A 27,809-nucleotide genomic window follows, 5' to 3' on the forward strand; every position below is an offset into this window, starting at 1 on the left:
GTCTCAGACAGAAATCTGGGCCAATATAAACATGTGCAGTTAATTGGATGCTTTAATTCTGCTTTAATTTTTTTGAAAATTGCCTGGTATGCATGTTAAGCTGGATATCAGATTTCCATTGTCTGATTATATAAATGACTTGAACTGCTGTTTTATTTATTAAGTATCTTGATCTTCAATGATACTTTTATTTAATCAAACATATGGAACTTAAGCTGTTCTCAATTTATCGTGGTTATCAGCATTGATATTCTCATGTATCAATGGCACAGTACATCATCACCTTCTGCCATGGCATCCACCACAAGGAAAACAATAATCCAAAATGGAATCAAAAATTGTTCACAAACACCAGTCCTTTGGCCATTTTTACTTGCCTAAAACTCTTGGACTTTTCTATTTTTTAACAAGAAATTCCTGTACTAATAGTAATTATAATTGATTCTTCCTTGCAGAAATCAATCTTAACAATCGGTGCTGGAACTTCCACAATGTATTGTTTTCCTTAAACTATCGTTTGACAAAAGTAACCTCAAGAAATTTGGCACTTCTTGAGAAATAAATATTTATTTTATGAAGAAGCTCTAAACAAATTGCAAGTCTCATATGTTTTCTCTGAAATCAAATTAATTCATTGCAGCAACCAGTCTGAAAACTATTGAAACAGGAACAACCTATTTTGTTGTTTATAGCTGTACCAATCTGTTCAGTTGAGTAAATGTACTTGTAGCCAGTTTCAGATTTGATATACCCTTGTTCTCAGTGGCGGACTGGCCAGGGTGTCAGCTTGCTCGATGGCAAGTGGGCCCCTGATGAAGTGGGCCCCCTATATCAAATAAAAATGCAATAAAGAAACAAACACCGACAACTGTTTTAGTAATAAAAAGGAATAAGAAAAAAAAGAGAACAGGACACAAATAAGCAGTGCATAAAAAGGAACGTAGCAGGGGAGGTAGTGGAAGGATGTGGAATAGGGGGGCCCGGGTCGGGCATAATTAAGGAAATTCCGTATTTTCAGCAAGTGTGTGAATTTAAAGATAAAGTAAAATTCGTGATTTGAGATGGTCGGCAACTTCAAAGGATATCAAGCAGTAGTCTTGGTTCAGCCGGTACATCAGTCCGGGGCCCGGAGAGCCAAGAAGGGGCCCGTGAATCTCTGAAGGGCCCTTAAAAATTGTAATTAATTAGATAAATAAATCTCCAACTTCTTTCCTGAGATTTGTATTCTAACTTAATAAGATATAATTGTTTTTAAAAAGAGCAATACCAAATAAAAATGCAATAAAGAAACAAACAAATAATCACTCAGTGTATGAAGGAACGAAACAGTGTTAAACGGATGTGAAAAGGAATGGGGGGGGGGGGGGGGGGGGGGGCTGCTTCACCCGGGCCGGACATAGTTGGAAATCCACGTTTTCAGCAAGAGTGTGTGAATTTAAAGATAAAGTTTCAGTTCGTGATTTGAGATGATCAGCAACTTGAAAGGATATCAAGCAGTACATAGGGTCGTGAGGTCACCGAAAAGGAGAAGCGGTACCTTTGACCGTGAATCATGAGGTCAAAGATATTGAAGTGATAAGCCATGATCGGTAAACTCAAAGGGTTGCGACTTGTAACACTACACTGGTATCAAACTGGACATGTTAACTTTGGTCGTGGGACCATTCTTAATGTCTTACTATAGTCGGACCAAACTTCTAAGTTTCAACAGTTGTCTCAGTTGCTTGCTGGTGTGAACACTGGACAGTGGATTGTCTCCTCTTCGGAAGCGGCAACGGCCACAGTAGTATTGACTAATGAACATAGCCTATTGAAGTGTAAGTAAGTTATTTTATATTTTTTTATCAAGTAGGGGTTTATCTGGCGTTCCTTCAAGTTATTCTTGCAATCATCAATATTCATTTTTCCCAATGAGGGCTATTTTTAATTAAGTTTTTATTTCAGGAATATTACCCCTACCAGCATGGAAAAGAAAAAGCATAAATCTGGGTCACTAAAACGCAAAGAGCAAAAAGAAGCAGAAAGGAAGGAATCAGCCAAGCGATGCAGGCCTATTACAGAGTTTATAATACCACAAGCACAATCCACATCAATATCCAGTTCTGCCACAAATAATCAAGAAGCAAGAAACAATGCTCATGGTGATGATGCAATGACATGCGAGTTACAAGAACAGAGAAGAGCTACTTTGAACGTAGAGACAAATACAAGTGCATCCATTACTAATCAACCCAGGCCCAATATTTCTTCTGGCTTCCTTGTTCCGGCATCTGTACTGCCTGTAGTTGCAACATCTGAACACATAGCTTCAACTAGTAACAGGGAATCAGATATTCCTTCAAGCATAAATGACTTGGTTTCTGAAGCACATCCTGTAAATGAACCTACGCAAGAAAATGACAGATCAATTACTGGAATCTTCCAATATCCATCACGAGCAAAGCTAAAACAGTTTTTTGCTGAACATCCACTTCAGCCACTTGATGATCTGCCATTTGATGCTCGTTGGTATGAGAGGAAAATTATGAATGACTCAGTCCCAAGAAAATGGCTAACATATAACAAAGAAAATAGATGCTTATATTGTTCATACTGCTTAGCCTTTGAGTTTCCCAACACTTGTAATCTATCACCCTTTGTACGTGGCTTTAGTGACTACAGGCGTATTAGCCAGAGCTTGACTTTACATGAATCGACAACAACACGTGTCAGAAATGCTCAGCAATATATCAGTGTGGTTAATGATGGCACCTTAGATACATTTTTTGCAGCATCACTAATTAAAAGGAAAGAAGAAGTATTGAAGCAGAGAAGTATTGTCATGAGGATTATAGACATCATAAAGATGTTAGGCAAGCAAGCACTTACATAGAACAGTACAGCACAGAACAGGCCCTTCGGACCTCGATGTTGTGCCGAGCAATGATCACCCTACTCAACCCCACGAATCCGCCCTACACCCGTACCCCAACAACCCCACCCCCTTAACCTTACTTTTAAGGACACTACGGGCAATTTAGCATGGCCAATCCACCTAACCCGCACATCTTTGGACTGTGGGAGGAAACCGGAACACCCGGAGGAAACCCACGCACACACGGGGAGGACGTGCAGACTCCACACAGACAGTGACCCAGCCGGGAACCGAACCTGGGATCCTGGAGCTGTGAAGCATTTATGCTAACCACCATGTTACCGAGATGCCCGGTGACTTCCTTTTCGAGGTCACAGAAATGAATCGGCCTACACCCTAGATAATGAGGTTCTGAATCATGGCAATTTTTTAGCTGCAGTGCAGTTGATGGCAAAATATGACCCCATTATGGCAGCTCACGTTTCTCCAGTGCAAAACAAGTCTAAACAAAGAATCAAACGATTAGAGCAACAAGAAAAGGCTCAAAGTAAAGGCCGTGGTGGACTTGTTACATATCTGAGTAAAACAACTATAAACATGTTAATCAAAATTATGAAGAATATGATACAAGAAAGGATTAGTCATGAAGTTTCTCAAGCAAAATATTATTCTATTCAGGTTGATTCAACACAAGATAATTCATCCATCAATCAGTTTAGCATTATTATTCGGTATGTGCTTAAAGGTATTATCTGTGAGCGACTACTTTCAGTTGTGCCAAGTAATGATGGTACAGGACAGGGACTTTTTGATCTATTGATTGAAACATTACAGCATCTTAAAATTGACCCCCAAAAATGTTTATCTGATAGCACAGATGGTGCTGCAAGCTACCATGGCCAGTATAATGGTTTACAAAGTAAAATTGCTGATGTGGCTGATCAACATGTTCATATATGGTGCTATGCCCATGTCTTGAATTTGGTGATAACTGAAACAACAAAATGTTGTGTGCCTGCAGTTTCTTTTTTCAATTTGCTCCAGAATATAGCAACTTTTGTGAAAGCATCATACAAGAGATTGGCTGTATGGATAGAAGTCGTTGGAAAACATCTAGGACAAGAAAAAATGAAAAGATTAAAGCTAATTGGTGAAACCAGATGGTCAGGAAAATCCAATGCAGCAACAACTATATTTGGACGTTTTGATGATGCCGCTGCCAGTACTTTCGTAAATCTATTGACATGCTTATCAATGCTACAAGATTCAGAAAAGTTTGATGCAAAAACAAAACATGAAGCAAATGTTTTACTTCAAAGTCTTCTAAAGTTTGAAACCATATTGACAGCATTTACTTACTTGTATATATTTGAAACTACAACCCCGTTATCAAGTTATCTACAGACAAGTGGTTTAGATATGTTTACTGCATGGAGTTTGGTAGATTCAGCTACAACAAAGTTGAAGGAACAGACAAGCGCATTTGATAACGTTCACAGCAAGGCTTTGGAATTTGTAAATAAATGTAATGACAGGATTTCACAGATGAATATGGATTAAGTTAAGAGGCAGAGGAAGAAGAAAAGAATGGCAGATGAGCTTATTGATGATGAAAGAAATTCCTCAGATTCTCTAGCTGATTTTCGAGTAAATGTGTTTAACCTAATAATGGATCGCATTGTCCAGTCACTAGAATCACGCTTTGTACAACACAAACAATTGTATAATGATTTGTCCTGCTTGGACCCAGTGAAGTTTAAAACTATTGCAGAGAAGGGCCTTGAAGATGAAGCATTGGAAGGTATTATTAAGCTGTTTCCACAAATCAGCAAAGATCAAGTAATATTGGAATTGTTTTCTTTTGCTTCAAACTTTGATGTATTAAAGCTATTGCTTAATGATGGTGAGAATATGGATTCCAGTTGCAACAATTGTAAAATTTGCAGCACTTGCCCATCATGTGTAGTAAAAATTCTGGCATCCAACAGACTTCATGACAAGGCATATGATAACCTTTATGAACTTTATAAAGTCATCTGCACACTGTATCAGTTACTCAAGTCCAATGTGAGAGGACATTTTCAAAGCTAAAGATCATAAAGACAAGGTTAAGAAATTCGCTGTCTGAGGAGAATTTGGAATCATACATGTTGATATCCATTGAAAAGGAATTGTTAGATGAATTGGATGCAGAAGCAATTATTGGCAGATTCGCACAATCGTCTAGCGAACACAAACAATTGCTCTTAATATAGTGGACTGCATGCAATGCTCTATTGTGCTTTTGAACTATCTGTTAATGTGTAAATTGTGCAGTAAACTATTTAAAAATATCAACCAATTACTTAAAATTAAAAACAATAAATAAAAATTCAATTATAACATTCTGTATTTACATTTGGTATCTACTGCCAGTAATATGTACAGCACATGTCCACTGTAATTACTAAGAAATACACATTTTTTCCAAACACATTTTAATTGTACCTTTTTTCATATGTATTTTTTGAAAATTTTATTTGTTCGTTATGAAAATTAAATGATAGCGTTGTAGTTGTGGGTGGGCCCCCTTTGTCTCCTGGCAACCAATATTTTTAGACCCAGTCCGCCACTGCTTGTTCTTCTGCTGTTCATTATTGACTTCCAGCAGATATGCACAGCTTCTAAACTGGTTGGGTGGATGGATGATCGAGTATTCCTGTCTCAAATGAGTTATAAATTTGAGTTATGTTGGAAGTAATTGCATGTAATCCTAGCTGCAACATGGTTTGGCGCTGTATTTCATTCAACAGATACTTTATAACAAGTTATATCAACCCAGGGAAATGAGGAATCACTTTAAATGAGTCAGAATATTTCAGTGTTCAAGGTTTAGTGATCTCTGAGTTGTCGATTTCACCATTGCTGAAATAAATTTGCTTCTGGTGCCATCCTATGGGGAATCTCCAAAATCCAGCAACAGTGACACCGTCAAGCAGACGTAGCCAATCATATTGACAAAATTCTCAATGACAGCAAACCAAGAAGTAAGACGTGCTGATTATCCTTCACCTTTTAAGCATTAACGGGGGCATAAAATAAAGCTCACATTGACAGTTCTACTGTAATTCCTACTTAAAATCTCAACAAATTTTTCCACAAATTGAAAAGTTCTTTATTTTTACCATTGAAGAACTGCACCACTAGAGGCTTTAAAATCTTAACTCCAAATGCTTTCATTGAACACAGTGAGGTGTGCAGCTAAGTTTGAAGGATAATGTGCTCTTCTACTTCTTTTGTAATATTTCCGCATTTCATGCGTCGTGTGACATTCAACAGCAAAAAATAGTGGGCGGGCTGCACCACATTTCTGCTTCACCCCGCCGGCAGGATGCTACGTTACGCCGACTGGTCAAAGAGGTTTCCCATTGTGGGGCAGCCTCACGCCTTCAGGGAACCCTCCCCAGGCTGCCGGCAAAACGAAGCATCCCGCCAATGGATAATCCCACCCAGTGTGTTTCACAGATATTTTGTAAATAATTTCTAAAGATCAGTGTATTTGAAATAAAGTGTAGCTGTGACAAAAGTCAGCAACATCAGCATCTTTTGCCACAAATATCCTGGTCAGACACCAGCTAATTTGGAACCATGACTTTTGGAACAGTTTCCTGCACCAACAGGAGATAAACCAGAAGAAGCAACAACAGACAATGCTGGAAAAACTCAGCAGGTCTGGCAGCATCTGTTGAGAGAAAAACTGAGTTAATGCTTCATATGAGTTTTATTCAGGGCTAAAGAGAGGGAGAAATGTTTTGGGTTTTATGCCATTCAAGAGGAAGGTGAAGCAATGTAGACGGTCAGGAAAAGGTGGGAGCTCAGGAAAGATTGACGAGGATGGCATGGGCACGAGACAAATCGGAAAGTATTGATTAAGCGATACTAAGTTTGAATTTTAAAAGTGGGAAGATTACGGGAATGTGTCACGGCACCCTGGGCTAGTGCGCGCTCTATTCCAGCCCCACTTGACCTGGAGTTGCAACAAAGGTGAAATTAGATTTTATTTAAAATACCCGAGGTCCTTGAATCCCATAAACTACACTCAGTTATGAGGTTTGTAACTGTAAAACACAAGTAATTATGTAGTTTTATAACTAAGTAGACAGAAAATGTAACTATCTACAGCCCCTTTCCCAAGCTCCCCCCCCCCCCCCCCCCCCATCCTAACTTGCAGCATATATGTGCACACACACACACAAGGGAAAGAAAATATTAATCAAAGTAAAAACTAAGGATCTTTAATGCACTGGGATAAGTTCCAGTCAATGTCTTTCTGAAGTTCAGGCTTTTGTTTTGGTGGTACTTCCTTCTAGGTGTGAGATGGTTTTCTCTGTTACAGTTGACTGCTTTCTCTGCACTCAGCTTCATTTCAGGATTACAGCAAAGAATGTGCCAGGCACTCACTGCTTTCAGAACAATTGAGCAGTTCTCTCACTTCAAACAGGAGAGAGAGTTCATTTCACTTTCAAGTTTTGAACACGTCTGCCATGCTCTCTCAGACAGCACCATGTATGGACCAATCACTGACCGTTGTCAGGCAGAAGTCTGACCCTGGCCAATCCACCAGTTGCCTGTTAACCAATCAAACCGACTCCCTTGAAACCTGGTGCTTAATATCCACAAGGAGTCTGGCTTCTTCCCTCCAAAATGCACAACCTTGGTACACAGTGTCTTGACAAGCAGGCTGCTTCATTTTGAGTCTTTTGCTGAAAGGCGCATCCTGATTCTGGGTCTCCAGACCAAAATAATGAATTAAAATAAATGGGAACAAACAAAATGAACAGGAAGGATTCTTGCAAATGGGAAAGAAAGGATTAGTACCATGTTTGTTTCAGAAATTCTGAGAAAATAGCCCTAGTTCTGAACACATTGGAGATGAAGGGCAATGTGTTTTGAGCTTAAACATAGCAAGTAACAGGAACATAGTTAGAGTGATGTTAACAAATTGAAGAATGGGTAAAATGGAGAGAGAACTTGGTGAGAGGGAGATAGATTGCCGAGTGGGTCACCCTTCCCAAAAGTGACATTTATGGTAAAATAGCCTCCTTGAATTTGTGCTTGCACTTTTTGGAGATTTAAGAGCAGTTAATGGAGAAATAGAATTTTGGCTTGAAAGAGGAATCCAAGTTTTAGCAAGCAAGAACATGTAGGAGCTGCACCTGAAATTATAAGGTATGAAGAGGTCAGTAATGTTAATGGTGAGCAGAGAACATTTGAAATAGAGCAGGGTTATCAAAGTCCAAGTCACAGAAACGTCAGCTAAAAGGTTAGCTTTGTCATCAAAAGTGTTATCAATTTGACCACCATTAAACGTGTGGGGGAAATGTAATGATATGTAAACCCACTTTAACAGTAAAGTTATATTTAGCAGGCTTAATAGTGGATATCCAGAAGTTATGAGCAGGAAGAAGGTTGAGTCACCAGGCATTTCAAATATTATTTGAACCCCTGACAACTACTTGTTACGACTGTGAATTCTTTATTTCTCTTATTGCTGTTAAGCAAACTACAGATCTGTCACTGGCTGTGCAAATTCTGACGTTTATTTGTCAGTGCATGTTTAGTCATATGTATTTTTCATCTTGAGTAATTAGAATGACTTATAATGCTTGCACTTGTCTTTAAAAGACAGCAGTTGGAATTACATCTGTAATTAAAGGCTGGTTGAGAGAACTGTCACATTATTTTGATCAACAAACACTAATTTGGCACTGGGAGTAGAGATTACTACATCCGCTTGCTAATTTCCTGCCTAGCTCCCTAAATTCTAATTACAGAACCTCATCCCCCTTTTTACCTAAGTCATTGGTGCCAATGAGGACCATGACCTTGGACTGTCCACCCTCCTCCAGAAGAATGTCCAGCAGCTGCGCTGTGACACCCCCATGGGTATGTCTTAGCTGTAAATTATTTAATCACCTTCTGTGGCTCCTCTCATACCTAAAGAGTCTAATGTGGGATTAGCTCAGGTGGCCACAGAACTGACAGTTCATATTGTTGTTGTTACAACAATAATAATCTTTATTGTCACAAGTAGACTTACATAAACATTGCAATTAAGTTACTGTGAAAAGCCCCTAGTCACCACATTCCGGCACCTGTTCGGGGACACAGAGGGACAATTCAGAATGTCCAAATTACCTAACAGCATATCTTCCGGGATTAGTGGGCGGAAACCAGAGCACCCGGAGGAAACCCACGCAGACACAGGGAGAACGTGCAGACTCCCCACAGACAGTGACCCAGCTGAGAATAGAACCTGGAACCCTGACACTGTGAAGCCACAGTGCTAACTACTGTGCTACCGTGCTGTCCTTGAGGGGAAACTTCTTTAGTTGTATCTGCCTTCAGACTTTCTGGGCATGTCAGATGTTGTGAGTTTGGCTCCAACGGTCATTGAAACATGCTAAACCAAGTGTTAGTGCTTATCTCCACATTGTCTGGCCAGCTGCAATTGTTTCAAGAGAGGTGGAATGCAATGCAGAAGATTGTAAACTTTTTTTTTTAAAGAGTATCCACTTATTATTGCACTGATCATTTTGATGATGTTTGCCCTCAGACAGTTCTCCATAGAGGATCTGCTTATGGTTTCTGTAATCATCCATGTGGAAAACATTGCCTTCCCATCCAAGTTGAATTTTCCAGTGGGTGGATTCCCTGCTGTTGAACCGAGTCAGCTTTTTTTGTGTTTTTGCCCTGTCACCACAGTCTCATGACGTCAAGCATCTCTGGTGAAAACGTTCCAGAGCTTTAATGTGGCACTTTAATGTGGCAAACCCAGGATTATACACCATATGGCAGTATGGTATGGACTAGTGGCCTGGAAAAGTTTGATTTTATTCTTTAACTTAATGCCATGGCTCTTTGCGATCATGGAGTCAGCCGAGGGCAGGGCTGGCTTTCTTGCAGGCGCAGATATCTTCATCAATAGTGGCATCCTGAGAGAGCATACGAACAAGGTCTTGATGTGTTGGGTACTCTGGATCTGTGGAGACTGTGTTTACCTTAGCAGTAACACATACAGGCTACCAACACTTGAAATAGTACAACACTATTTTATGAAGCTAGGAACTGTTGAACATACTTTCACTGTGCGTCGACACTATGTTAGATTAAACTGAAGACCTATGCCTATCCTAACCAGTCTATACTATCAGCACATGGTAAAGATCTGTGCTACAAGCTGTGAGCTCTGTCCTTCTCAGAGGCTGCATCCCAAATGAGCGGGAAAACTAGTGCCCTCTGGCTTCATAGTGAGTGTGCTCTACCTGGTGATTGGCTGCTGTGTTGTGTGTGTTGATTGGTCTTACAGTGTCAGTCAGTGTGTGTTGATTGGTCTTACAGTGTGTCAGTCAGTGTGTGTCTGCAGCATGAAATGAAAATCGCTTATTGTCACGAGTAGGCTTCAAATGAAGTTACTGTGAAAAGCCCCTAGTCGCCACATTCCGGCGCCTGTTCGGGGAGGCTGTTACGGGAATCGAACCGTGCTGCTTTATATACTGATGTGCATATTATGACAGGTCTGAGATTTTTTTTTTCTACAATCTTGAGACTAGAGTCATCAATGGTCAGTTTTGGTACCTTAGTCTTGTGCTCACTGGTTTCGAGTCAAACGTTTTTGGCAGCACTCAAATCTGTTTGCCATATCTGGATGTCTTCCTTGTTGTGGGTTTATAGAGCACAGTAATCTGCTTATAGAAGCTCCCTGACTTGGTGGGTGCAAACAGTCTGAACAGATTGAAGAACTTCCCTAAATATAACCTAATCTTGCTGCCCACTGGTAAACTGATGTTGTCCTTAAGCATTGTAGCAAAAAAAAAATCGAAGAGTTGGGGAACCACAGTGCACCCTTGCTTCACCACAATTGCATCGGACATCTTGCCACAGGCATCACATGTCCAACAGTGGCATCATGCAGTAGGTTCAGGATTTTGACCAACCTTTTACACCATTTTCTGTGCAAGGACCACATTCAGAAATTCACAATTTTAAAGGGCCGCATAGTATATTAAGTAAAGTAATTAATATTTAAAATAGCCAAAATAAAAGGTTTTTAAAGAAAAAAAAAGCAATTAATTTTTATTAATTAATATTTTAAAGTAGAAACTTTACATGAAACACATTTATTTGAAAAACAAAGTAACTCAGTTTAAAGAAAAAAAAGCAATTAATTTTTATTAATTAATATTTTAAAGTAGAAACTTCACATGAAACACATGTTGTGTCGAGCAATGATCACCCTGCTCAAGTCAACGTATCCACCCTATACCAGTAACCCAACAGGCCCCTCCCATTAACCTTAATTTTTAAAAAAAATGAAAAAAAAAAATTAAATTATTTTTTTTATTTTTATGACTTGATCTTGGTGCGCCGCATAAAGACCATGCGGCCCGCGGGACGTAGTTTGCCCACCCCTGTTTTAGACCATCAGCACTTGGTGCTATGCACCAGGTTGACTCCCTGTCAAAGTCCTTAGTAAGGTCCATAACAATCCTACGCAGATCTTGGGTGTTTTCAGATACAACAATTATTCAATATATGATCTTGCCAGGCTGATTTGGTGATTTCAAATATTTTGGGAATTTGGAATGACTCACCTGTGCCCTGTTGTATTGGATATGCTTACCTCTCCAAAAGAGGAATTGATGTATGACTGACTTTTGTGGTACTAAGTGAAATATCCTGTGCCAGACCCTCCTGCATCACAAACGCACGCACGCATGCCCGCACCCCCATAGCCGCACGCACCCCCATAGCCGCACGCACCCCCATAGCCGCACGCACCCCCATAGCCGCACGCACCCCCATAGCCGCGCGCACCCCCATAGCCGCGCGCACCCCCATAGCCGCGCGCACCCCCATAGCCGCGCGCACCCCCATAGCCACGCGCACCCCCATAGCCGCGCACGCAGGCATACCCCCGCACACCATCCGCAGCAGACATACCCTGCAAACCATCTGCACGCAGACATACCCCCGCACACCATCTGCACGCAGGCATACCCCCGCACGCAGGCATACCCCCGCACACCATCCGCACGCAGACATACCCCCGGACACCATCTGCAGCAGACATACCCCCGCACACCATCTGCAGCAGACATACCCCCGCACACCATCCGCACGCAGACATACCCCCGGACACCATCCGCACGCAGACATACCCCCGCACACCATCCGCAGCAGACATACCCCCGCACACCATCCGCAGCAGACATACCCCGCACAGCATCTGCAGCAGACATACCCCCGCACACCATCTGCAGCAGACATACCCCCGCACACCATCTGCAGCAGACATACCCCCGCACACCATCCGCACGCAGACATACCCCCGCACACCATCCGCAGCAGACATACCCCGCACAGCATCTGCAGCAGACATACCCCCGCACACCATCTGCAGCAGACATACCCCGCACAGCATCTGCAGCAGACATACCCCCGCACACCATCCGCAGCAGACATACCCCCGCACACCATCCGCAGCAGACATACCCCGCACACCATCCGCAGCAGACATACCCCCGCACACCATCCGCAGCAGACATACCCCCGCACACCATCTGCAGCAGACATACCCCGCACACCATCTGCAGCAGACATACCCCCGCACACCATCTGCAGCAGACATACCCACGCACACCATCTGCAGCAGACATACCCCGCACACCATCTGCAGCAGACATACCCCGCACACCATCCGCACGCAGACATACCCCGCACACCATCTGCAGCAGACATACCCCGCACACCATCTGCAGCAGACATACCCCCGCACACCATCCGCACGCAGACATACCCCCGGACACCATCTGCAGCAGACATACCCCGCACACCATCTGCAGCAGACATACCCCGCACACCATCTGCAGCAGACATACCCCGCACACCATCTGCAGCAGACATACCCCCGCACACCATCCGCACGCAGGCAAACCCCGCACGCGCACATACCCCCCTGCACGCACGCATACCCCACGTGCGCGCATACCCTGCGCGGCGCATATCCCACGCGTGCATATACCCTGCACGTGCACATACCCTGCACGCATACATACCCCACACACCACAGAGGTTGGTGTTTAAAAATGCATGAAAGCCTACTGCCTTTTTGTTGTTTGCCCCTCTGTGTTCTAATTGCTGCTTTAGTTATAAGACGATTTTTCATGTTCAATCACTCATTTAGTGGAAGCTTTGAATGCCATCTGTTCTCTGACAGCATGAGTTCTCAAGTGTTTCAGGCTGGGGATAAACTGTCTGACGTAAATGCACACTATGGTGAGCTGAAGATTTTCAGTCATTATAATAGTCATTGTAAAATAATACAAAGTCACAGCTTCTGATCATAATTAGTTGAGATTAACTGTTTTTGCCTCTTTTTGATTAATGAAGATGCAAGCTCATTTTTTTGAAGTTATTCCCTTCCTGTTCTTTATTGCCACCAATTGTGGCAGCTGATATTGTAACGAGCCTTGAACTGAGCTGGTCACGTTGAAGGTAATGAAAGTTTTCTGGAAATTTATTTTTCCATGAATTTTTCCTTCAATTCTCCCCCTCTCTAGTAGAAAGTACACGTTCTCAGTCCGTCTCTTCTGCTTAGATGCAGTAGTGCAATTAAGGATTCAATGCTGTGGAGGGCATTGGCATTTTTTATTAATGCTGCATAGTGTATCATTGTGTTTCAAACTGAAGTACATCAATGTATTTTTGCCTGTGTTCCATCTCTTAGATTTTAACTGCAATATGATGAATTAGGATGCATTTATTCCTATCGTAAAATGAGCTGTATGGACTTTAATGAGAAGAGATAGGGTTGGACAGTTTTTTGCCTTACTGAACAAAGTTGTGGAACACAATCATTTGAAATGCTTTTCTGCATTTGAGGTATTTAGAAAAAAATCTCAGTCACATCATCAAATTTAATTCTTAATGGTTACAAGTGGGACTCGAGCAATTGTTTTCGTGCATTTCTGTATCCGACCTTATTTGAAATTGTAAGTAGTTATTACAGTGATCTGCATATCCGTATGTATATAAAGGGTTAATATATAGAAGTAACAGCTAGGTAATCACTAGATGGCAGCATTAGAGATGGGTATAAAAGACAGACTCAAGCCAAGTTCCCGCCTCTTTGTATTTGGAGTGAATAGTAACCAGAGGTAGAGAGAGAGAGCTCAGAGTGCAGGTGTTGTTCATATATATTTAATCTTGTTAAATTAATCTCTAGTTTAGTTGTTGAAGAGAGAACAAACTCACAGTTTATTTGTTAACATTACTCAATAACCAATTTGGTTTAATTGGAGACTTCGATTGTTAATGAACATCTAGTACAGGATCATTTTGGAAAGAAGAAAATGAGTACCATATATTACACAAGGTAATATAGCAGGGATGGTTTATTGTATTCCACAAACTGTAATTCCCCAACTCTGAATCAGATTTTAAAACCTCAAATACCTTGTTAGACTTGCGCTTTATATCGAATCCTGTGACTTAATATATTTTAAAAGTCACTTAATTTTTTTAAATGTTGGACTCATCTTGTACCTCTTCAGATGTATAATTGTAGTTTTGCTTGATATTGATAGTTTAAATGTGAACTGTTTAAAAAATCTTTGTTTTTAACTTTGTGGTCACACGTTCCTGAAACAGAGGTCTGTGATGTACGCTGCAAACGTTGCAGCCTAATGCAAATATCTCGCCATTGATAACTTCTTATTTCCTTGTATTCCTAATTAGAATATGCTGCAGTGAGTGTCGTAGTGAATCAGAAGCGGTATCTCCGCCAGCCGCTGTACTTTCCGTCACTCTATGCATAATTTCCTGATGATTTTCATTTAAAACAGTCCTGCCAATACTTTGTTTTGTCTGCTGAGATAACCATTGATACACACACCAGCTTTTTTAGTTGGACAGATTTTTAAATAGCAGAATAATATATAAAATGAAATAGATTTTTTTTTAAACTTAAAAGAATTGTTTTATTGCTGTGACAATGAAATGTTTCAGAACAAGTCCCATTTATGACTACTCAGAATTAAATTCCTATTCCGATAACCAGACAACTAGAAATTTCAAGGGAAAACACAAAATGCTGGTAATAAGTACCAGCTCCATGCATTCCTGAGGCAAAAATAGCTACAGTATTCGAGCTATGATGTAGGTTTTGGTTATGGCCGTTAATGTACCTGAACTCTTAACCTTTACATTTTATCCCATAGTAAGAAGTCTTACCGTTGGACTGGGGTGAGCACAGTAAGAAGTCTTACAATAGCAGGTTAAAATCCAACAGGTTTGTTTTGAATCACTAGCTTTCGGAGAGCAGCTCCTTCCTCAGGTGAATGCAGAGCTGGGTTCCAGAAATATATATATATATATATAGACAAAGTCAATGATATAAGATGATGCTTGAATGCGAGTCTTTGCAAGTAATTAAGTCTTTACCAGTCCAGACGGAGCAACTGGAGTGCCCCGCTGGAACCAGGTGTCACAGTTAAAGACGTTCGCTGGAATTTTAAGGTGAAGCACAGAATAAGTTCTGCGTTTACTTTAACATGTTGGTTCACTTCCAGAGAAGTTGAGAAACTGTAGTTCTTAGATGCCAGGAATTTTGAAGCAAGCACATATGTGCGAAAACTGCTAGTTCAGTATTTAATGCTAGTATTAGTACCATTTGCAACTCCTCAGGTACTTAAGCAGTGCATGTCCATAAGCAGCCAGAACCAGACAACGCAAGGCTTGGGTAGCAATGACCATCTCCCCATGACATTCAATGGCATTACCATTCAATATCTTGGGGGTTGCCCAGAAACTGAACTGGACCAGCAATATAAATATTGTGGCTACAAGAGCAGGTAAGGGGCTGGGAATTCTGTGGCAAGTAACTCACCTCCTGACACTCCAAAGCTTGTCCATCATAAGGTACAAGTCAGGAGCATTATGGAATACTCTTCATGGATGAGTGCGGCTCCAACAACATTCAGGGAAACTACACGATCCAGGAAAAAGAAACCTGCTTGATTGTCAGTCCATCCACCAACTTAAACATTCAGTCCATCCACCATTGATGCACAATGGCAGAAATGTGTACCATATACAAGATGCACTGTCGCAACTCATTCAGGCTGCTTTGACAGCACCTTTTGAACCCATGACCTCTACCACCTAGAAAAAAAAGAGCAGCAGATACATGGGGGCGCCATCACCTGAACGTTCCTCTCCTCGTGCCACACAGTTTTTGATTTGGAACAATATCACCATTCCGTCACTATCGCTGGATCAGAATCTTGGAGCTCCCTTTTAAATAGCACTGTGGGTTTACTTACGCCACAGTTCAAGAAGGTGGCTCACCATCGCCACCTTATGGGCAATTAGGGTTGGCAACAGATGTTGGCCAGCAATGCTCACATCCCACAAAAGAATTTTAAAAGTTGCCAATCACTAATATGTTTAATTCCTATTGCTGTTGTTAATATTCATGTATTGAGAGTTGTACAAATTGAAGCCAATTGGTAATGGCAAATCAGGAGGGCATGAACTCATTATTTAATTATCAAACAAATTAAGTGCTTACAGTTCTGTTTCTGGAAGCAATAATATCAAGTGCTTTAATAAATTTTCAATAAATCTTTAGTTGGTAACCAAACCTATATTTATCAGACCATTGAGTAAGCTTAGCTGTAAGCAGGGGGATGAAACAGAAAAAAAGTCAACAAAATGCACTTCGTAGAATTATTTAAAGTAAATGTTTAAAAACGTATTTTAAAAGATGGCAAACATTTGTGTGCCAAAGCAAAATTCTGTGCATGTCGGAAATTTGAAATAAAAACAAAATTTTGCAAATGCTCAGCAGGTCTAGAGGCATGAGCAGAGAGAGAAACAAAGTTAATATTTCAGGTTGATAGCCTTTCATCGTGATCAAGGGTGATTGGCCTGAAACATGGTAATTGGCAATACCTCCTTGGCTGACAGTGGAATAAATTGAGCTTGGATGTAACTTTGAACAAATTCTGGAAAATTCTACCACCTTTTTGCAGGCCTTATGTGATAATCTGCTTATTCATATCAACACAGTCTTAAAATCATGAAAACAAAATCAGTAGCAAGTCAAGATTATGACTCAAGTCGCAGCGCCGAGGACCCGGGTTCCATCCTGGCCCTGGGTCACTGTCCTCTTGACATCTTTGCTATTTCGAACATGTACCTAGCGTTCAACATGGCCAAATATACCATCCTGAAACCGCAGCGCCAGGATAGCAGATAGCCACAAAAGCAATGAACAGATAAGAAAATATCAAGGAAGTGGTCAATTCATTAAGCATTTTTGTGCTGTTTTTCTTCAAATAAAACCAAAAAGTACTGGCAACCCTCAGCATCTCATCCACTTTTTTAAGATTAGATACAAAAAAACTGGGTGAGAACATGCTGGAATGCACTGTCTGGAAGTGTGGTGACGATCGGGTCTATCGAGGCATTCAAGAGAGCATTAGATTGTTTCTATTCAAGTGCTCATGTACAGGGGTGCGGGGAAAAGGCAGGGAAACGGCACTAAGTCATGATGCTCGTTTGGAGAGCCGGTGCAGACGAGATGGGCCAAATGACGACCTCCTGTGCCGTAACAATTCTGTGATTCCAAGATATAAAGAAAAGGCTTTTAAACATGTGACTTTTTTTTAATGTCGGTATGAAATCCAGTAAGAGCAGAGAGGAAAAAATAGGGAAAGGGTAAAGCAAATCGCTTTTAATGAGGGAAAACAAATATATTTGTTTTGCAGTCTGAACCGGACGGATTCTCACATTTCCACCTGTATGTTTGTGCTGCCTTCCTTGTCAAATGGAGGAAAGAAATATTGGAAGAAAAAGACTTTCAGGTAAGAATTTGCTTTTCTCATACATTTAACAAACTGTTGAACTGATTGAGATGGCTTATGGTAGAGATTTTGATATATGCAATACACTAGTTGTTCACAGGAATGAAAACTCAAGTTTTTGGTTGTCATTGAGAATTGTCGTTGTGATGTAGTTACTATTGTGATAGCAGATGCCAAAATGTGCACAGGCATAAAATACAATGCTTTTCATTTTGTTCCTTTGAAGGAATTGATATTTTACATGATGAAGGTTGTATTTTTAAAAAATTACATTTTCGCATCTAATTTGGTAGAATGGTGGATTCAATAAATTCTGTGAAAGCTAACCTGAACACCACTGGATAATCAATAAAATCCATGATGTCTTTCCGAGAAGGGCACTTGTACCAGTGGTTTTTGTCCACACGCTATTTATATTTAATATCCTTTTTCCACTGTTGGATTGGACAATAAACATGACTTCGCCAGTATTCTTGTCATCCTATAATCAAGTTTAAAATATAGACATGGTCTTGATAAGATGAACCATCAGATTGCCCTCAGCAGAAACAGGAAATACTGGACAATCTCAGCAGGTGTGACAGCATCATTGGAGAGAGAAGGAGAGAGCTAATGTTTCGAGTCTGGATGACTCTTTCTCAAAGCTCAGACTGTCCTAATTGGCATTTTTGGTTATCGAACACTGATATTGCATTTACGTTACCAATAATCGGCTGATAAAAAAGATACAATTTTTTATAGAGACAGAACTGATGGTCTCACAATCATATCTGGAATTTCAGTTGTCAGTATATGACTCATGTCAGAATAGCAATTTAAAGAAACAAAAACTACCATTTCTACACAAGAATCCTGCAATAACCATCAAACTCCTGCTGCACCCTCCTCCTCTCCAGGCCCTCGCTGTATAAAAATCACTGTGCTTTGTATGAACCATATAAGTGATAGACCTGAATTGGCAGGTTTCCTGAAGAAAGAAATAGGTACATTGTAAGAGTCCTTCCTGTTTATTGCCTTTGTTTCCATTTTTCTTTTTATTATTTTAGTCCATGTACCCATAATAAGGATGTGCTTTAAAGCATAAGCTTCAAAGTTGAAACAGTCTGCTTGCCAGGACACTGTGTTCCCAGGTTTTCTATTTTAGAACGGAGAAGCCAGACTCTTATCCTTATCCTTGTATTTGCATGAATATTTTCTTTCCCTTTCCATCACCCTTTCCCGTCTGTTGTTTGCCTGTGTGCATGTATGTATGTATGTATCGAGAGTTGGGCGAGTTAGATGGGGTTTGGAAAGGTGTATAGTGGACAGTCAGTTATATTTTCTGTCCATTCAATGTTAATACTGCACATAATAAAGGTTACTTGTGTTTTAAAGTTACAAATATGGTGGCTGTAATTATTTGGGCTCAACCAAGGACCTTGGGTATTTCAAATAAAATCTAATTTCACCTGTGTTGCGATTCCAGGTTAAGTGGGGCTGGAATTGAACGTGCACTAGCTCGGCGTGTCATAACAATATAAATGCAAAGTTTGCTTCTAGCCATGCCATGGAAGATGTGGGATTTTCTGACCATAATTTGGTTTTCTTATAAGACTGAAATTTAAATGAATACTGAATAAATGAGTTCCAGCAGAAGTATTCTTTGTAAAATTATGAGCCCTGCTGATCATTGAAAATGCATGCCAAATCCCAGAAGGGAAACTTGGAACCCCAGTTCCTAACAATTTATTTTTGTGATTTGGAACAAATGTGGGAAAAGAGATGCAACCCAGTGAGGAAATGGACCGGACGTTGTAAATATTCAAATAACAAAGCGTTTATTAAACTTTGAAACACAACAAGAAAGGGAACAGTAAAGAACTACATTTATAATAACTGCATTCATAGTCACTCAGACAGTATACTTGAATCACTCCCCCAATCTCAATATATCTATGTTGCTAAACTCTGAGAATGCACCTTCCCCAAAACAGCATGCCAGACGTTTAACACTATTGAGCCCAAAACAGCACATCGTTACCACACAGTAATTTTATTTTGGGAACTCTTCTTATAGTTTAGAGTAATATTTCTGGGGTCTAACACAGGCAGTTTCTTATGCTTTCTGCTCTGCACACCAGCTTGATTCTGTGAGAGAGAAAGGAAAAAAACTGTTTTGAAACTGGGCACGGCTATGATCTAGACCACTAGACTGCTAGATTCCACTTTGCTTAACAAAGTATCAGTTTCACCCTGCTACTAGTCTAACCTGCATCTCCCAAGTCCTCAGTGCAACTATATGCCTATTTAAAAATGTTTTTATTTTTTTTTACAATTCTTCACTTTTCATTTCATTCCAACTTCCTAACAGTAAAAAGTCTAAACCTATCCGAGGTAGCACTTGTATAATTTATTCGGTTCTGAACATATGGCAGGCTTGTTATTGATAATAAAATGGAACAGAAAACTTTGTAATAATGACTCTAGATGTGTTTACATGTGAAGAAGAGGCTTATTCTTGACAGGTACTGCGAAAGAAAACCTCAGTACTATCATTTAAGGAATCAGTTTTATCTTCATGGGCTCTTTAAAGAAAATACTACCTAGCTTGATTTTCTCTAGGGTTACTTACTGTTTTAGGTGATGCAGTTGTTATGACCCTCTTACAGAAAACTATGGCACAAGATTTCATCATTTTATACAATAACATTTGTTTGAAAATGAAAATCGCTTATTGTCACGAGTAGGCTTCAATGAAGTTACTGTGAAAAGCCCCTAGTCGCCACATTCCGGCGCCTGTCCGGGGAGGCTGGTACGGGAATCGAACCGTGCTGCTGGCCTGCTTGGTCTGCTTTAAAAGCAAGCGATTTAGCCTTGTGAGCTAAACCAGCTAAACCAAAGAATCAAACCAAGTAAGCAGTATTATCCTCATATTAAAGCTATGTTTTAAAGTCAGTTTTACTTTTCACTTGCCCAAAGAGTTCCCTTGTACATCAAAATTATCTTGACGGTTCACTCATTTAGTCAGAGATCAATTCAAAGATATGCTACAGCCCTCAAGAATTCATTTTAATTCTACTCAATGTTCCAGCTATTTTAGGACCATTGTAGATTACTCCTCCAGCTGCAAATTAGGCAAATCTTTTTGCTCATGAAATCCAAACTGAGGTTGAGCCATACCTCCATTTCATGCACTGAACAATGAGATTATTATTTTCTCTGATGGTGGCAGCTAACTGACAATCATCTCATGTTGACTCTTATCAACCTAGTGAGATGCAACCTACACCAAATCAAAACTTCAACTGCCTGCTTTCTGAGCAAGCACCCAGATAACCTAAACAAAAGGACCTTTCTCACCCCCAGCACATCTCCATGACAATGCGGCATGCTTTGTGATGGCCTCAAATAAAAATGTAAACAACTCTCTGATTCTATCGCTCATAGGAATAACTAATATTTCAAATGGATATCATTACGTCCTCTCCAGACTCCCTATTCCAATCATAGATTCCATCTCTGAAGGAGCAGCAAGCATGGGAGGGAGAGAACTGTGATTGGAGGAGCTGGAGCTGTGAGCATGGGAAAGACAGAATCTGTGTTTGAAGGAACAGGGAGTATGGGAGAGACAGAATCTAAGGAGTGGCTCCTTCAAATACAGGTTCTCTCTTTCCCGTGCTCACAGCTCCCTGCACAATATTTCTATTAAATCTTAAATAGGTTCTGAAATGGTACAATTTTCCAACCCAATGTTGTGGTAGATACTGGCTCGTATTGAATATAACTTGTACATCTCCAAAATGCTATATAATGTTTATAAAGAGATCTAGTGGAAGTAGATTCTGCAAGTGTTTTTAAAATTTGCCCTGTGATTTTAAAAACTTGGAGAGAGATCTTAACTAGTTCTTAAAGTTGCACTAACTTGCATTTTGTTTTAAATCCAGAGGGCATCAAAATAAAGCTGGCTTGAAAACTACTTTGTTTCAAAATGCTGCTTGTATGAAAGATAATTGTTGCTTAGAATTAATAGGGGCTAGTTTACATCCAAAATTATTAATTCCTTTGTTCGTTCAGCAGGAATAGGGCTTCAGTATGAATATTTCAGATTAATTGCATTTTGTGGTGTCAACTTGAACTTCTAAGCGTGTAGGTTGAAGCTTTAAATGATATACTTTATAGATAATTGGAGAGTACCCACTTGTCACAAAAAGGAAAGCCATTCATCACTTCCTCAGAAATTGAATAATAAATTTGCTTCCCTGGTTGATGCAGGGATTAAGAAAATCTCCGCAATCTGGCATAGAATATAATGGATTGGAAGCCAAACATATTTCAATGCCCCAAACTAGTTTCTCATTGTCAAATCTCCAACAATTCTTGTGTGGGTGAATGAAATGGGAGATGCTGTTCTGAGATTAAGTTTGAGACACATCGGGCAGAATAGAAGGAATTTTGCCACATATTCAATACTTTTCATATCTCAGTGTTTGTTCAACACCTGATCCAAACATTTTTAGTTCACAAATACTCAACCTTGACGAGCACCAGCATTAAAATAAGGAAGTTAACCAGTTATAAAAGGATAAGCTGTCTCGGGCAGGAAACTGGAGCTGGGTCACAGTCAAAGCAGCCGTTATCTTTTTGAATGGAAGGCCAGGCTTCAGGGACTGAATGGTCCACTCCCGCTCCTAATTCACATTTTAATATGATATTGGATGTTTGTCTTCTATCTAAATGGAAGTTGAAGGCGAGAGCCAACAAAAGAAAGCTAACAACTGGGGAGCAACAAAATAATTTTGTAATCTAACTGTAAAGTACCCTGCGAATTTGTTGACAAATTTGTTAGTTTTGCAACAATAAGAAAAAACAACACTTGATGTGCACAGATAAAAGCATGGTTTGTGCATAGTGCAAGAACGAACGTGCAAGTTGGGGTGTAAAACAGCTTTTGATCAGTGCAATGCAGAATGTGTTATTGATGTCACCAATTGGTTGACTCAGTAAATTCCTACAGCAGCTAAAAGCAGTCTTGGAGTTACAGAATCTCTACAGAGCAGAAGAAGGCCATTCAGCCCATCCAGTGTGCACCAATCCACTCTGCCCTATACCTGTCACCTAACCTGCACATCTTTGGACTTGTGGGAGGAAACCAGAGTGCCCAGAGGAAACACAACACAGACACCGGGAGAGCGTACAAAGTCCACATAGACAGTCACCCAAGGCCGGAATTGAACCCGGGTCCCTGGCGCTGTGAAGCAGCAATGCTAACTAGTGTGCCACCGTGCCACCCCATAACTTAGTGCGAATAACTCACACCTTACATTATGAAACAAAACAAGACCCATGCCATCCACATTAATTAAAATATACAATTTTATAATTGACTCTTCAGTGACATCTGTGCCGTACTCTCCATGATCATTCTTGACTTTTCTTCTTCACGTCAAATTCCATTCTAGAGACTTCAGACCATAATTTAGGCGGTCACTTAATGTAGCATTAAAGGAGTGCTACGTTATTGGAGTGTTGCCTTTCACATAAGAAATTAAACTAAACCTGCTCTCTTGTGTAGATAAATAAGATGCATGGCAGTATTTAAAGTAGGCAGTTTTCTTGGGTCCTGACCAATGTTTCCAGTCATCTGACATCATTAAAAATGTTTTTTGCAGGGCTTTGCTCTGCTCAAATTGGCTGCAGCTTTTGTTACATTAGATCCTTGACAACAGTTCAAAAACAGGTACTTAATTGACAGTAAAATGTTTCAAATAATCATGCTATTCCAATGAAATGTTTTTTTTTTGTCTTCATGGCCTAATATCATGCATCCAAGTTTCTGCTGAATCCATGTTAGATGAGAAAGTCAAAGGTGAGGAGAGTGCAAAAAGACATCAGAGGGATACAGGAGAAGGGAAAAAGAACATGGCAGATGGGATAATGTGGAGACATGTGAAATTATTCACTTTCATCTGAAAATAATGAAAGATTGAGAATTGTTGGTAAAATGTTGGTATGTGAATCACAAAGTTGACATGAAAGTAAAGCGAGCATTTTGGAAAACATATGAGCCGGGATTCTCCGCCGGCGTGATTCTCCGTTATGCTGCCAATGGGGTTTCCCGACAGGCGTGGGGCTGCCCATTGTCATTGACTGGCCAGTGTAACGGAGCATACCACCGGCTGGTCAGGGCAGAAATGTGGCGGGGCGGAGAATCCCGCCCATGGTATGTTTGCTTTTATTACAAAGGGATTGGAGTGTAAGAATTGCAAATGTATAGAACCAAGGTGACAGCACACCTGGAGTAATGAGCCTAGTTATTGTCTTGTCTCTCTGGAGGGACATGATTCTCTTTGTTGGAGTGCAGCAGAGCTTTGCTAGATGAATCTTGGGGATTTTCTTGTGAGTAGACATTGACTAGATTAGGCTCTTACTTCCTGGAATTTAGAAGAATAAGAGGCGTTCATTGAAACATTAAATTGTTAAAGGTCCATACAGGGTAGGTAGTGGGCAAATGTTACCCCAGCTGTGGAATCTAGTATTACCGGTTCCAGTCTCAGATTCAGCCTTTTATAACTGAGACAAAGAAAAATTTCTTCACTGAAACGGTTGTCTATTATTGGAATTCTCTACCCTAAAAGGCTGTAGATGATCACTGGGTTACATTCAAGAAGATCGATAGATTTTTGTAATTCTTCGGTGGCAGTCCCTCAGGATTGAGGGTGACATATTCTACTCCAGTTTGCTGTGTTCTGAGGTGGCTGATAAATCCAATACACGATCTGCAGTCTCTACCACATACAGAGTAGGTAGTGTTTGAAGCGTTGGACGGATAACGTTGTGCTCTCTCTCCAGTGCCTTAACGTCTCCTCTATATACTCCCGATGAAGTCTTATGATGCATTCAGTACCTTCCCAAATGAATCTTGGTTGGTCTGAAGGCAAGGATTCCCATGCTTTGAAGGCATCCCGAAAGTGTTTCTATTACCCTCATGAACTGCCAGGCCTTAAGAGAATCAAGGGATGTGGGAAGATGGAAAAGAAGATCATGAAAAGCAGAACAGGCTCAAATGCCTACTCCTCCTCCTATTTATTATTATTTATTTATAACCATTCCACCTTGTTGATCACTTATGTGCCACTATTATTCACATGGTTCCATTGCTATCATACTATAGATATTTGTATCATTTCCAACAGATGCTGCACCATCTTTGCTCTGGTATACCTGGGCTTATAACTTTTGCCCTGACATATATATTGGGATTTTTGACTGTTTTATCGTGGAAGGTATTCATGCATGTTAAATGAGGAAGGCCTGTGAGATGATAGAATTTCATGTTGTTTCTTCATAAGCTATAAACAATTTGTTAGCTTGTCTGATAATTGGTAAAATCCTTAAACCCATTGTGTTGGGGGACCTGCTGGTTCCAGGGAGGCTTCTGAAGTAGATATGTTCAGCTGTTCCACCCGGCAAAAAGGTTGGAAGAAAACTGCAGTGCAGAAGTTAAAAGTTAGTTTAAGTTGCAGTTGCTATAATGTGGCCTTACTTAATTCATTTTGTATTATTATGCAAATACAAATTGTGCCAGTTGAACTAACTGAGCCGGATCATAATTGTTGCTCTGCAAGTTCGCTTCCAGTGTATTGTAACAATTTAATGGTTTATATATAGCCTTGTCTCACCAACTGTTGGTTTGATCTGCCTTCCAAATGAGTGAAGAAGTACATTTATAGAAAGACACAAATAGCTGGTTCATGTCTCAAAAGGGTTCTGGTGTTCTCTTGGGATATGCGCGTGTAGTAGAGTAATGAGTCAACTCCTGTAGTAAGAGGCTGAAGAGTTCCTACAGAAACAAGTAGCAAGCAGACCTGAACTTATAATGACCCTTTTGGCTGGTCTCAGTACTGTTTGGGTTGGGGGTTGTGGAACGGAGAGGGCACAATCGTGTCCCCTCTGGCCCTCGAGCAGTTCTGGGAAGGCATTTATCTAATAAGTGGGGACAGGTTCCAATTTTGTCTTTACTTTAAACACGCACTCACTGCCTGTGCTAGTGATTTAAAATTACCTCATGGAGTCTGATTCCACATACCTGTACACCACAGATTCAGCACTGCTGCCTCCCAAGACAATGTTGCTGTCTCTTATTTGGCATTAGTACTTGGATAAGTTGTAACTTGCTCAGCTAAATGTCAACAAAACCAAAGCTACAAACACCTACTTGTTTCTGACCTTGACCCTTGAATTTTCCCAGTTGCTGCATCAGGCTGAGGGCTGAGCTGAAAGCCCTGGCAGTTGTTAAACTCTTGGCTCAGCTTTTCCATTCTAACAAATTCATTACCAAGACTGTTTATCACCACTTCTGATCTATTGTGCACTCTGGCCTTCACTTTCCATTCCCTTTTCCAAAACTGTAATCCACAGCTTTATCAAACTCGATTTGTCAAAGACGGTCTTTGCCTGCTTCCCCCAAACACAAGCTGTAATTCATCCAGAATGCCAAACCTTGCATCTTTAGCCACACAGAGCCTTACAGCTCCATCTTCTACAAGCTTTAAGGGCTCGCCATACCTCAAGCAAATTAATTTGCAGATCCGCATCCTTATCTCACTTCCAACATGACGTCAACCTCACTACTGCATCACGTACTTGCCTGCATGTATCCAATTTCCCCTTGACACTCACTCACTCCCGGGGAAAGGGGCTTAGTCCTTGATCTTCACTTTCTCCATTTCTTTGACAATGGTCTACGTTTCGTTCATCACTCTCCAACTGATAACTGCACTATAAATTGTTGAACATCTACCAGCTGAAACTTCCCTTCCTCAGCAATTCTCTTTTATCACCATATTTGCTGTTAATTCCCTGATTGGTTTCAAAATTATTCCAAAGGCAACTCTCTTCAAATATGTTTTTTTTTGCCCAGGCTTGGCCCTTCCCATTTGCCCTTCTGTTCAGTTCCATACCTAATCACTCCCCTGCGAAGTATGGAGGCATCTCTTTGCATATGAACACTGTGGAAATGAAATGTGTTGTTTCTTTGCTGACACTTACAGTTTCATATCCATCAGTAGCCCTGTTATGAAATGTATTATTTTATGAAACATATTTGAATATTTTTTACTGTCCATATTTTACCAGTTCTTGATCTGTTAAAATATTTGGAGATGTTGTCACTGATTTTATACATAATCCTCTGAACATAGGTATGATAATTTTAAGGCTGGCACTTCATTGCTAAAATAGAAAATAGTGGGCGGGATTCTCCATCCCTGGGATTCTCCGTCTTGCCAGCCGGCCAATGGGGTTTCCCATTGTGGGCAGTCCCACGCCGTCGGGAAATCCAAGGGCTGCCGGTGTAACGGAGAATCCCAACAGTGGGGAAACCAGCCCAATATCTTTAAAATATATGAAAACTCATTTAGATTTGATTTTATTACGTCTGCAATCCCTTTCTAATCTTGTAACACCTGTACGACACTGAAGTTGTTGATTTAGCCATGCCCTGTTATGAATATCACTTTGGTTTAGGCTTCCAGATAAAATACAAAATCTAGTTTGAAGATTCAGTGTGTAACTGAGTGTCACTGGGTCAACAGCGGATCATTGCAATTCAGATTCTTCTAAGCATGGTTTCTCTTAATTTAAACCCAAGTATTTTGTTCTCAAAAGGTGAATTAGTTTTATTGGAAAAACCAAAATGATTATGGAATCGTGTACATTATCTAATTTTAAAATATCCTTTAATGGCATCGCTGGTAGGGCCAGCAGTTTGTTTCCCATTCCTAATTGCACTTGAACTAATTGCTCGGCCATTTCAGAAGGCAATTAAGAATCAACCACATTGCTGTGAGTCTGGAGTCACATGTCCAGATCAGGTAAGGATGGCAAGTTTCCTTCCCTGAAGGGCATGTGTAGGGCATGTGTGAACCAGACTGGTGTTTACTGCAGTGGTTGGTAGTTTCATGGCCGCCATTACTCAGACTAACTTTTGTTCTGGATATAATTGATTGAATTTAAATTCCAGCAGCTCCCATTTTAAGTTTTGGACCCATGTCCTCAGAGCATTAGCT

At 40.5% G+C, this 27,809-nt stretch overlaps 1 protein-coding gene across 10 annotated transcripts in view; it reads left to right on the plus strand.

Moving 5' to 3' along the window:
* The window catches only part of tbc1d22a (TBC1 domain family, member 22a), a 444,201-nt gene that overhangs the window by 335,221 nt on the left and 81,171 nt on the right, over positions 1-27,809 (plus strand). For all 10 annotated transcript variants that reach the window (XM_038811404.1, XM_038811403.1, XM_038811406.1 and 7 more), the window contains one exon: positions 17,668-17,763. In XM_038811404.1, coding sequence (XP_038667332.1) covers positions 17,668-17,763 — 96 coding nt within the window. The remainder of the gene's footprint in view (positions 1-17,667; positions 17,764-27,809) is intronic.

This window comes from Scyliorhinus canicula, chromosome 11, assembly GCF_902713615.1.
Source record: "Scyliorhinus canicula chromosome 11, sScyCan1.1, whole genome shotgun sequence".
Taxonomy (NCBI): Eukaryota; Metazoa; Chordata; class Chondrichthyes; order Carcharhiniformes; family Scyliorhinidae; genus Scyliorhinus; species Scyliorhinus canicula.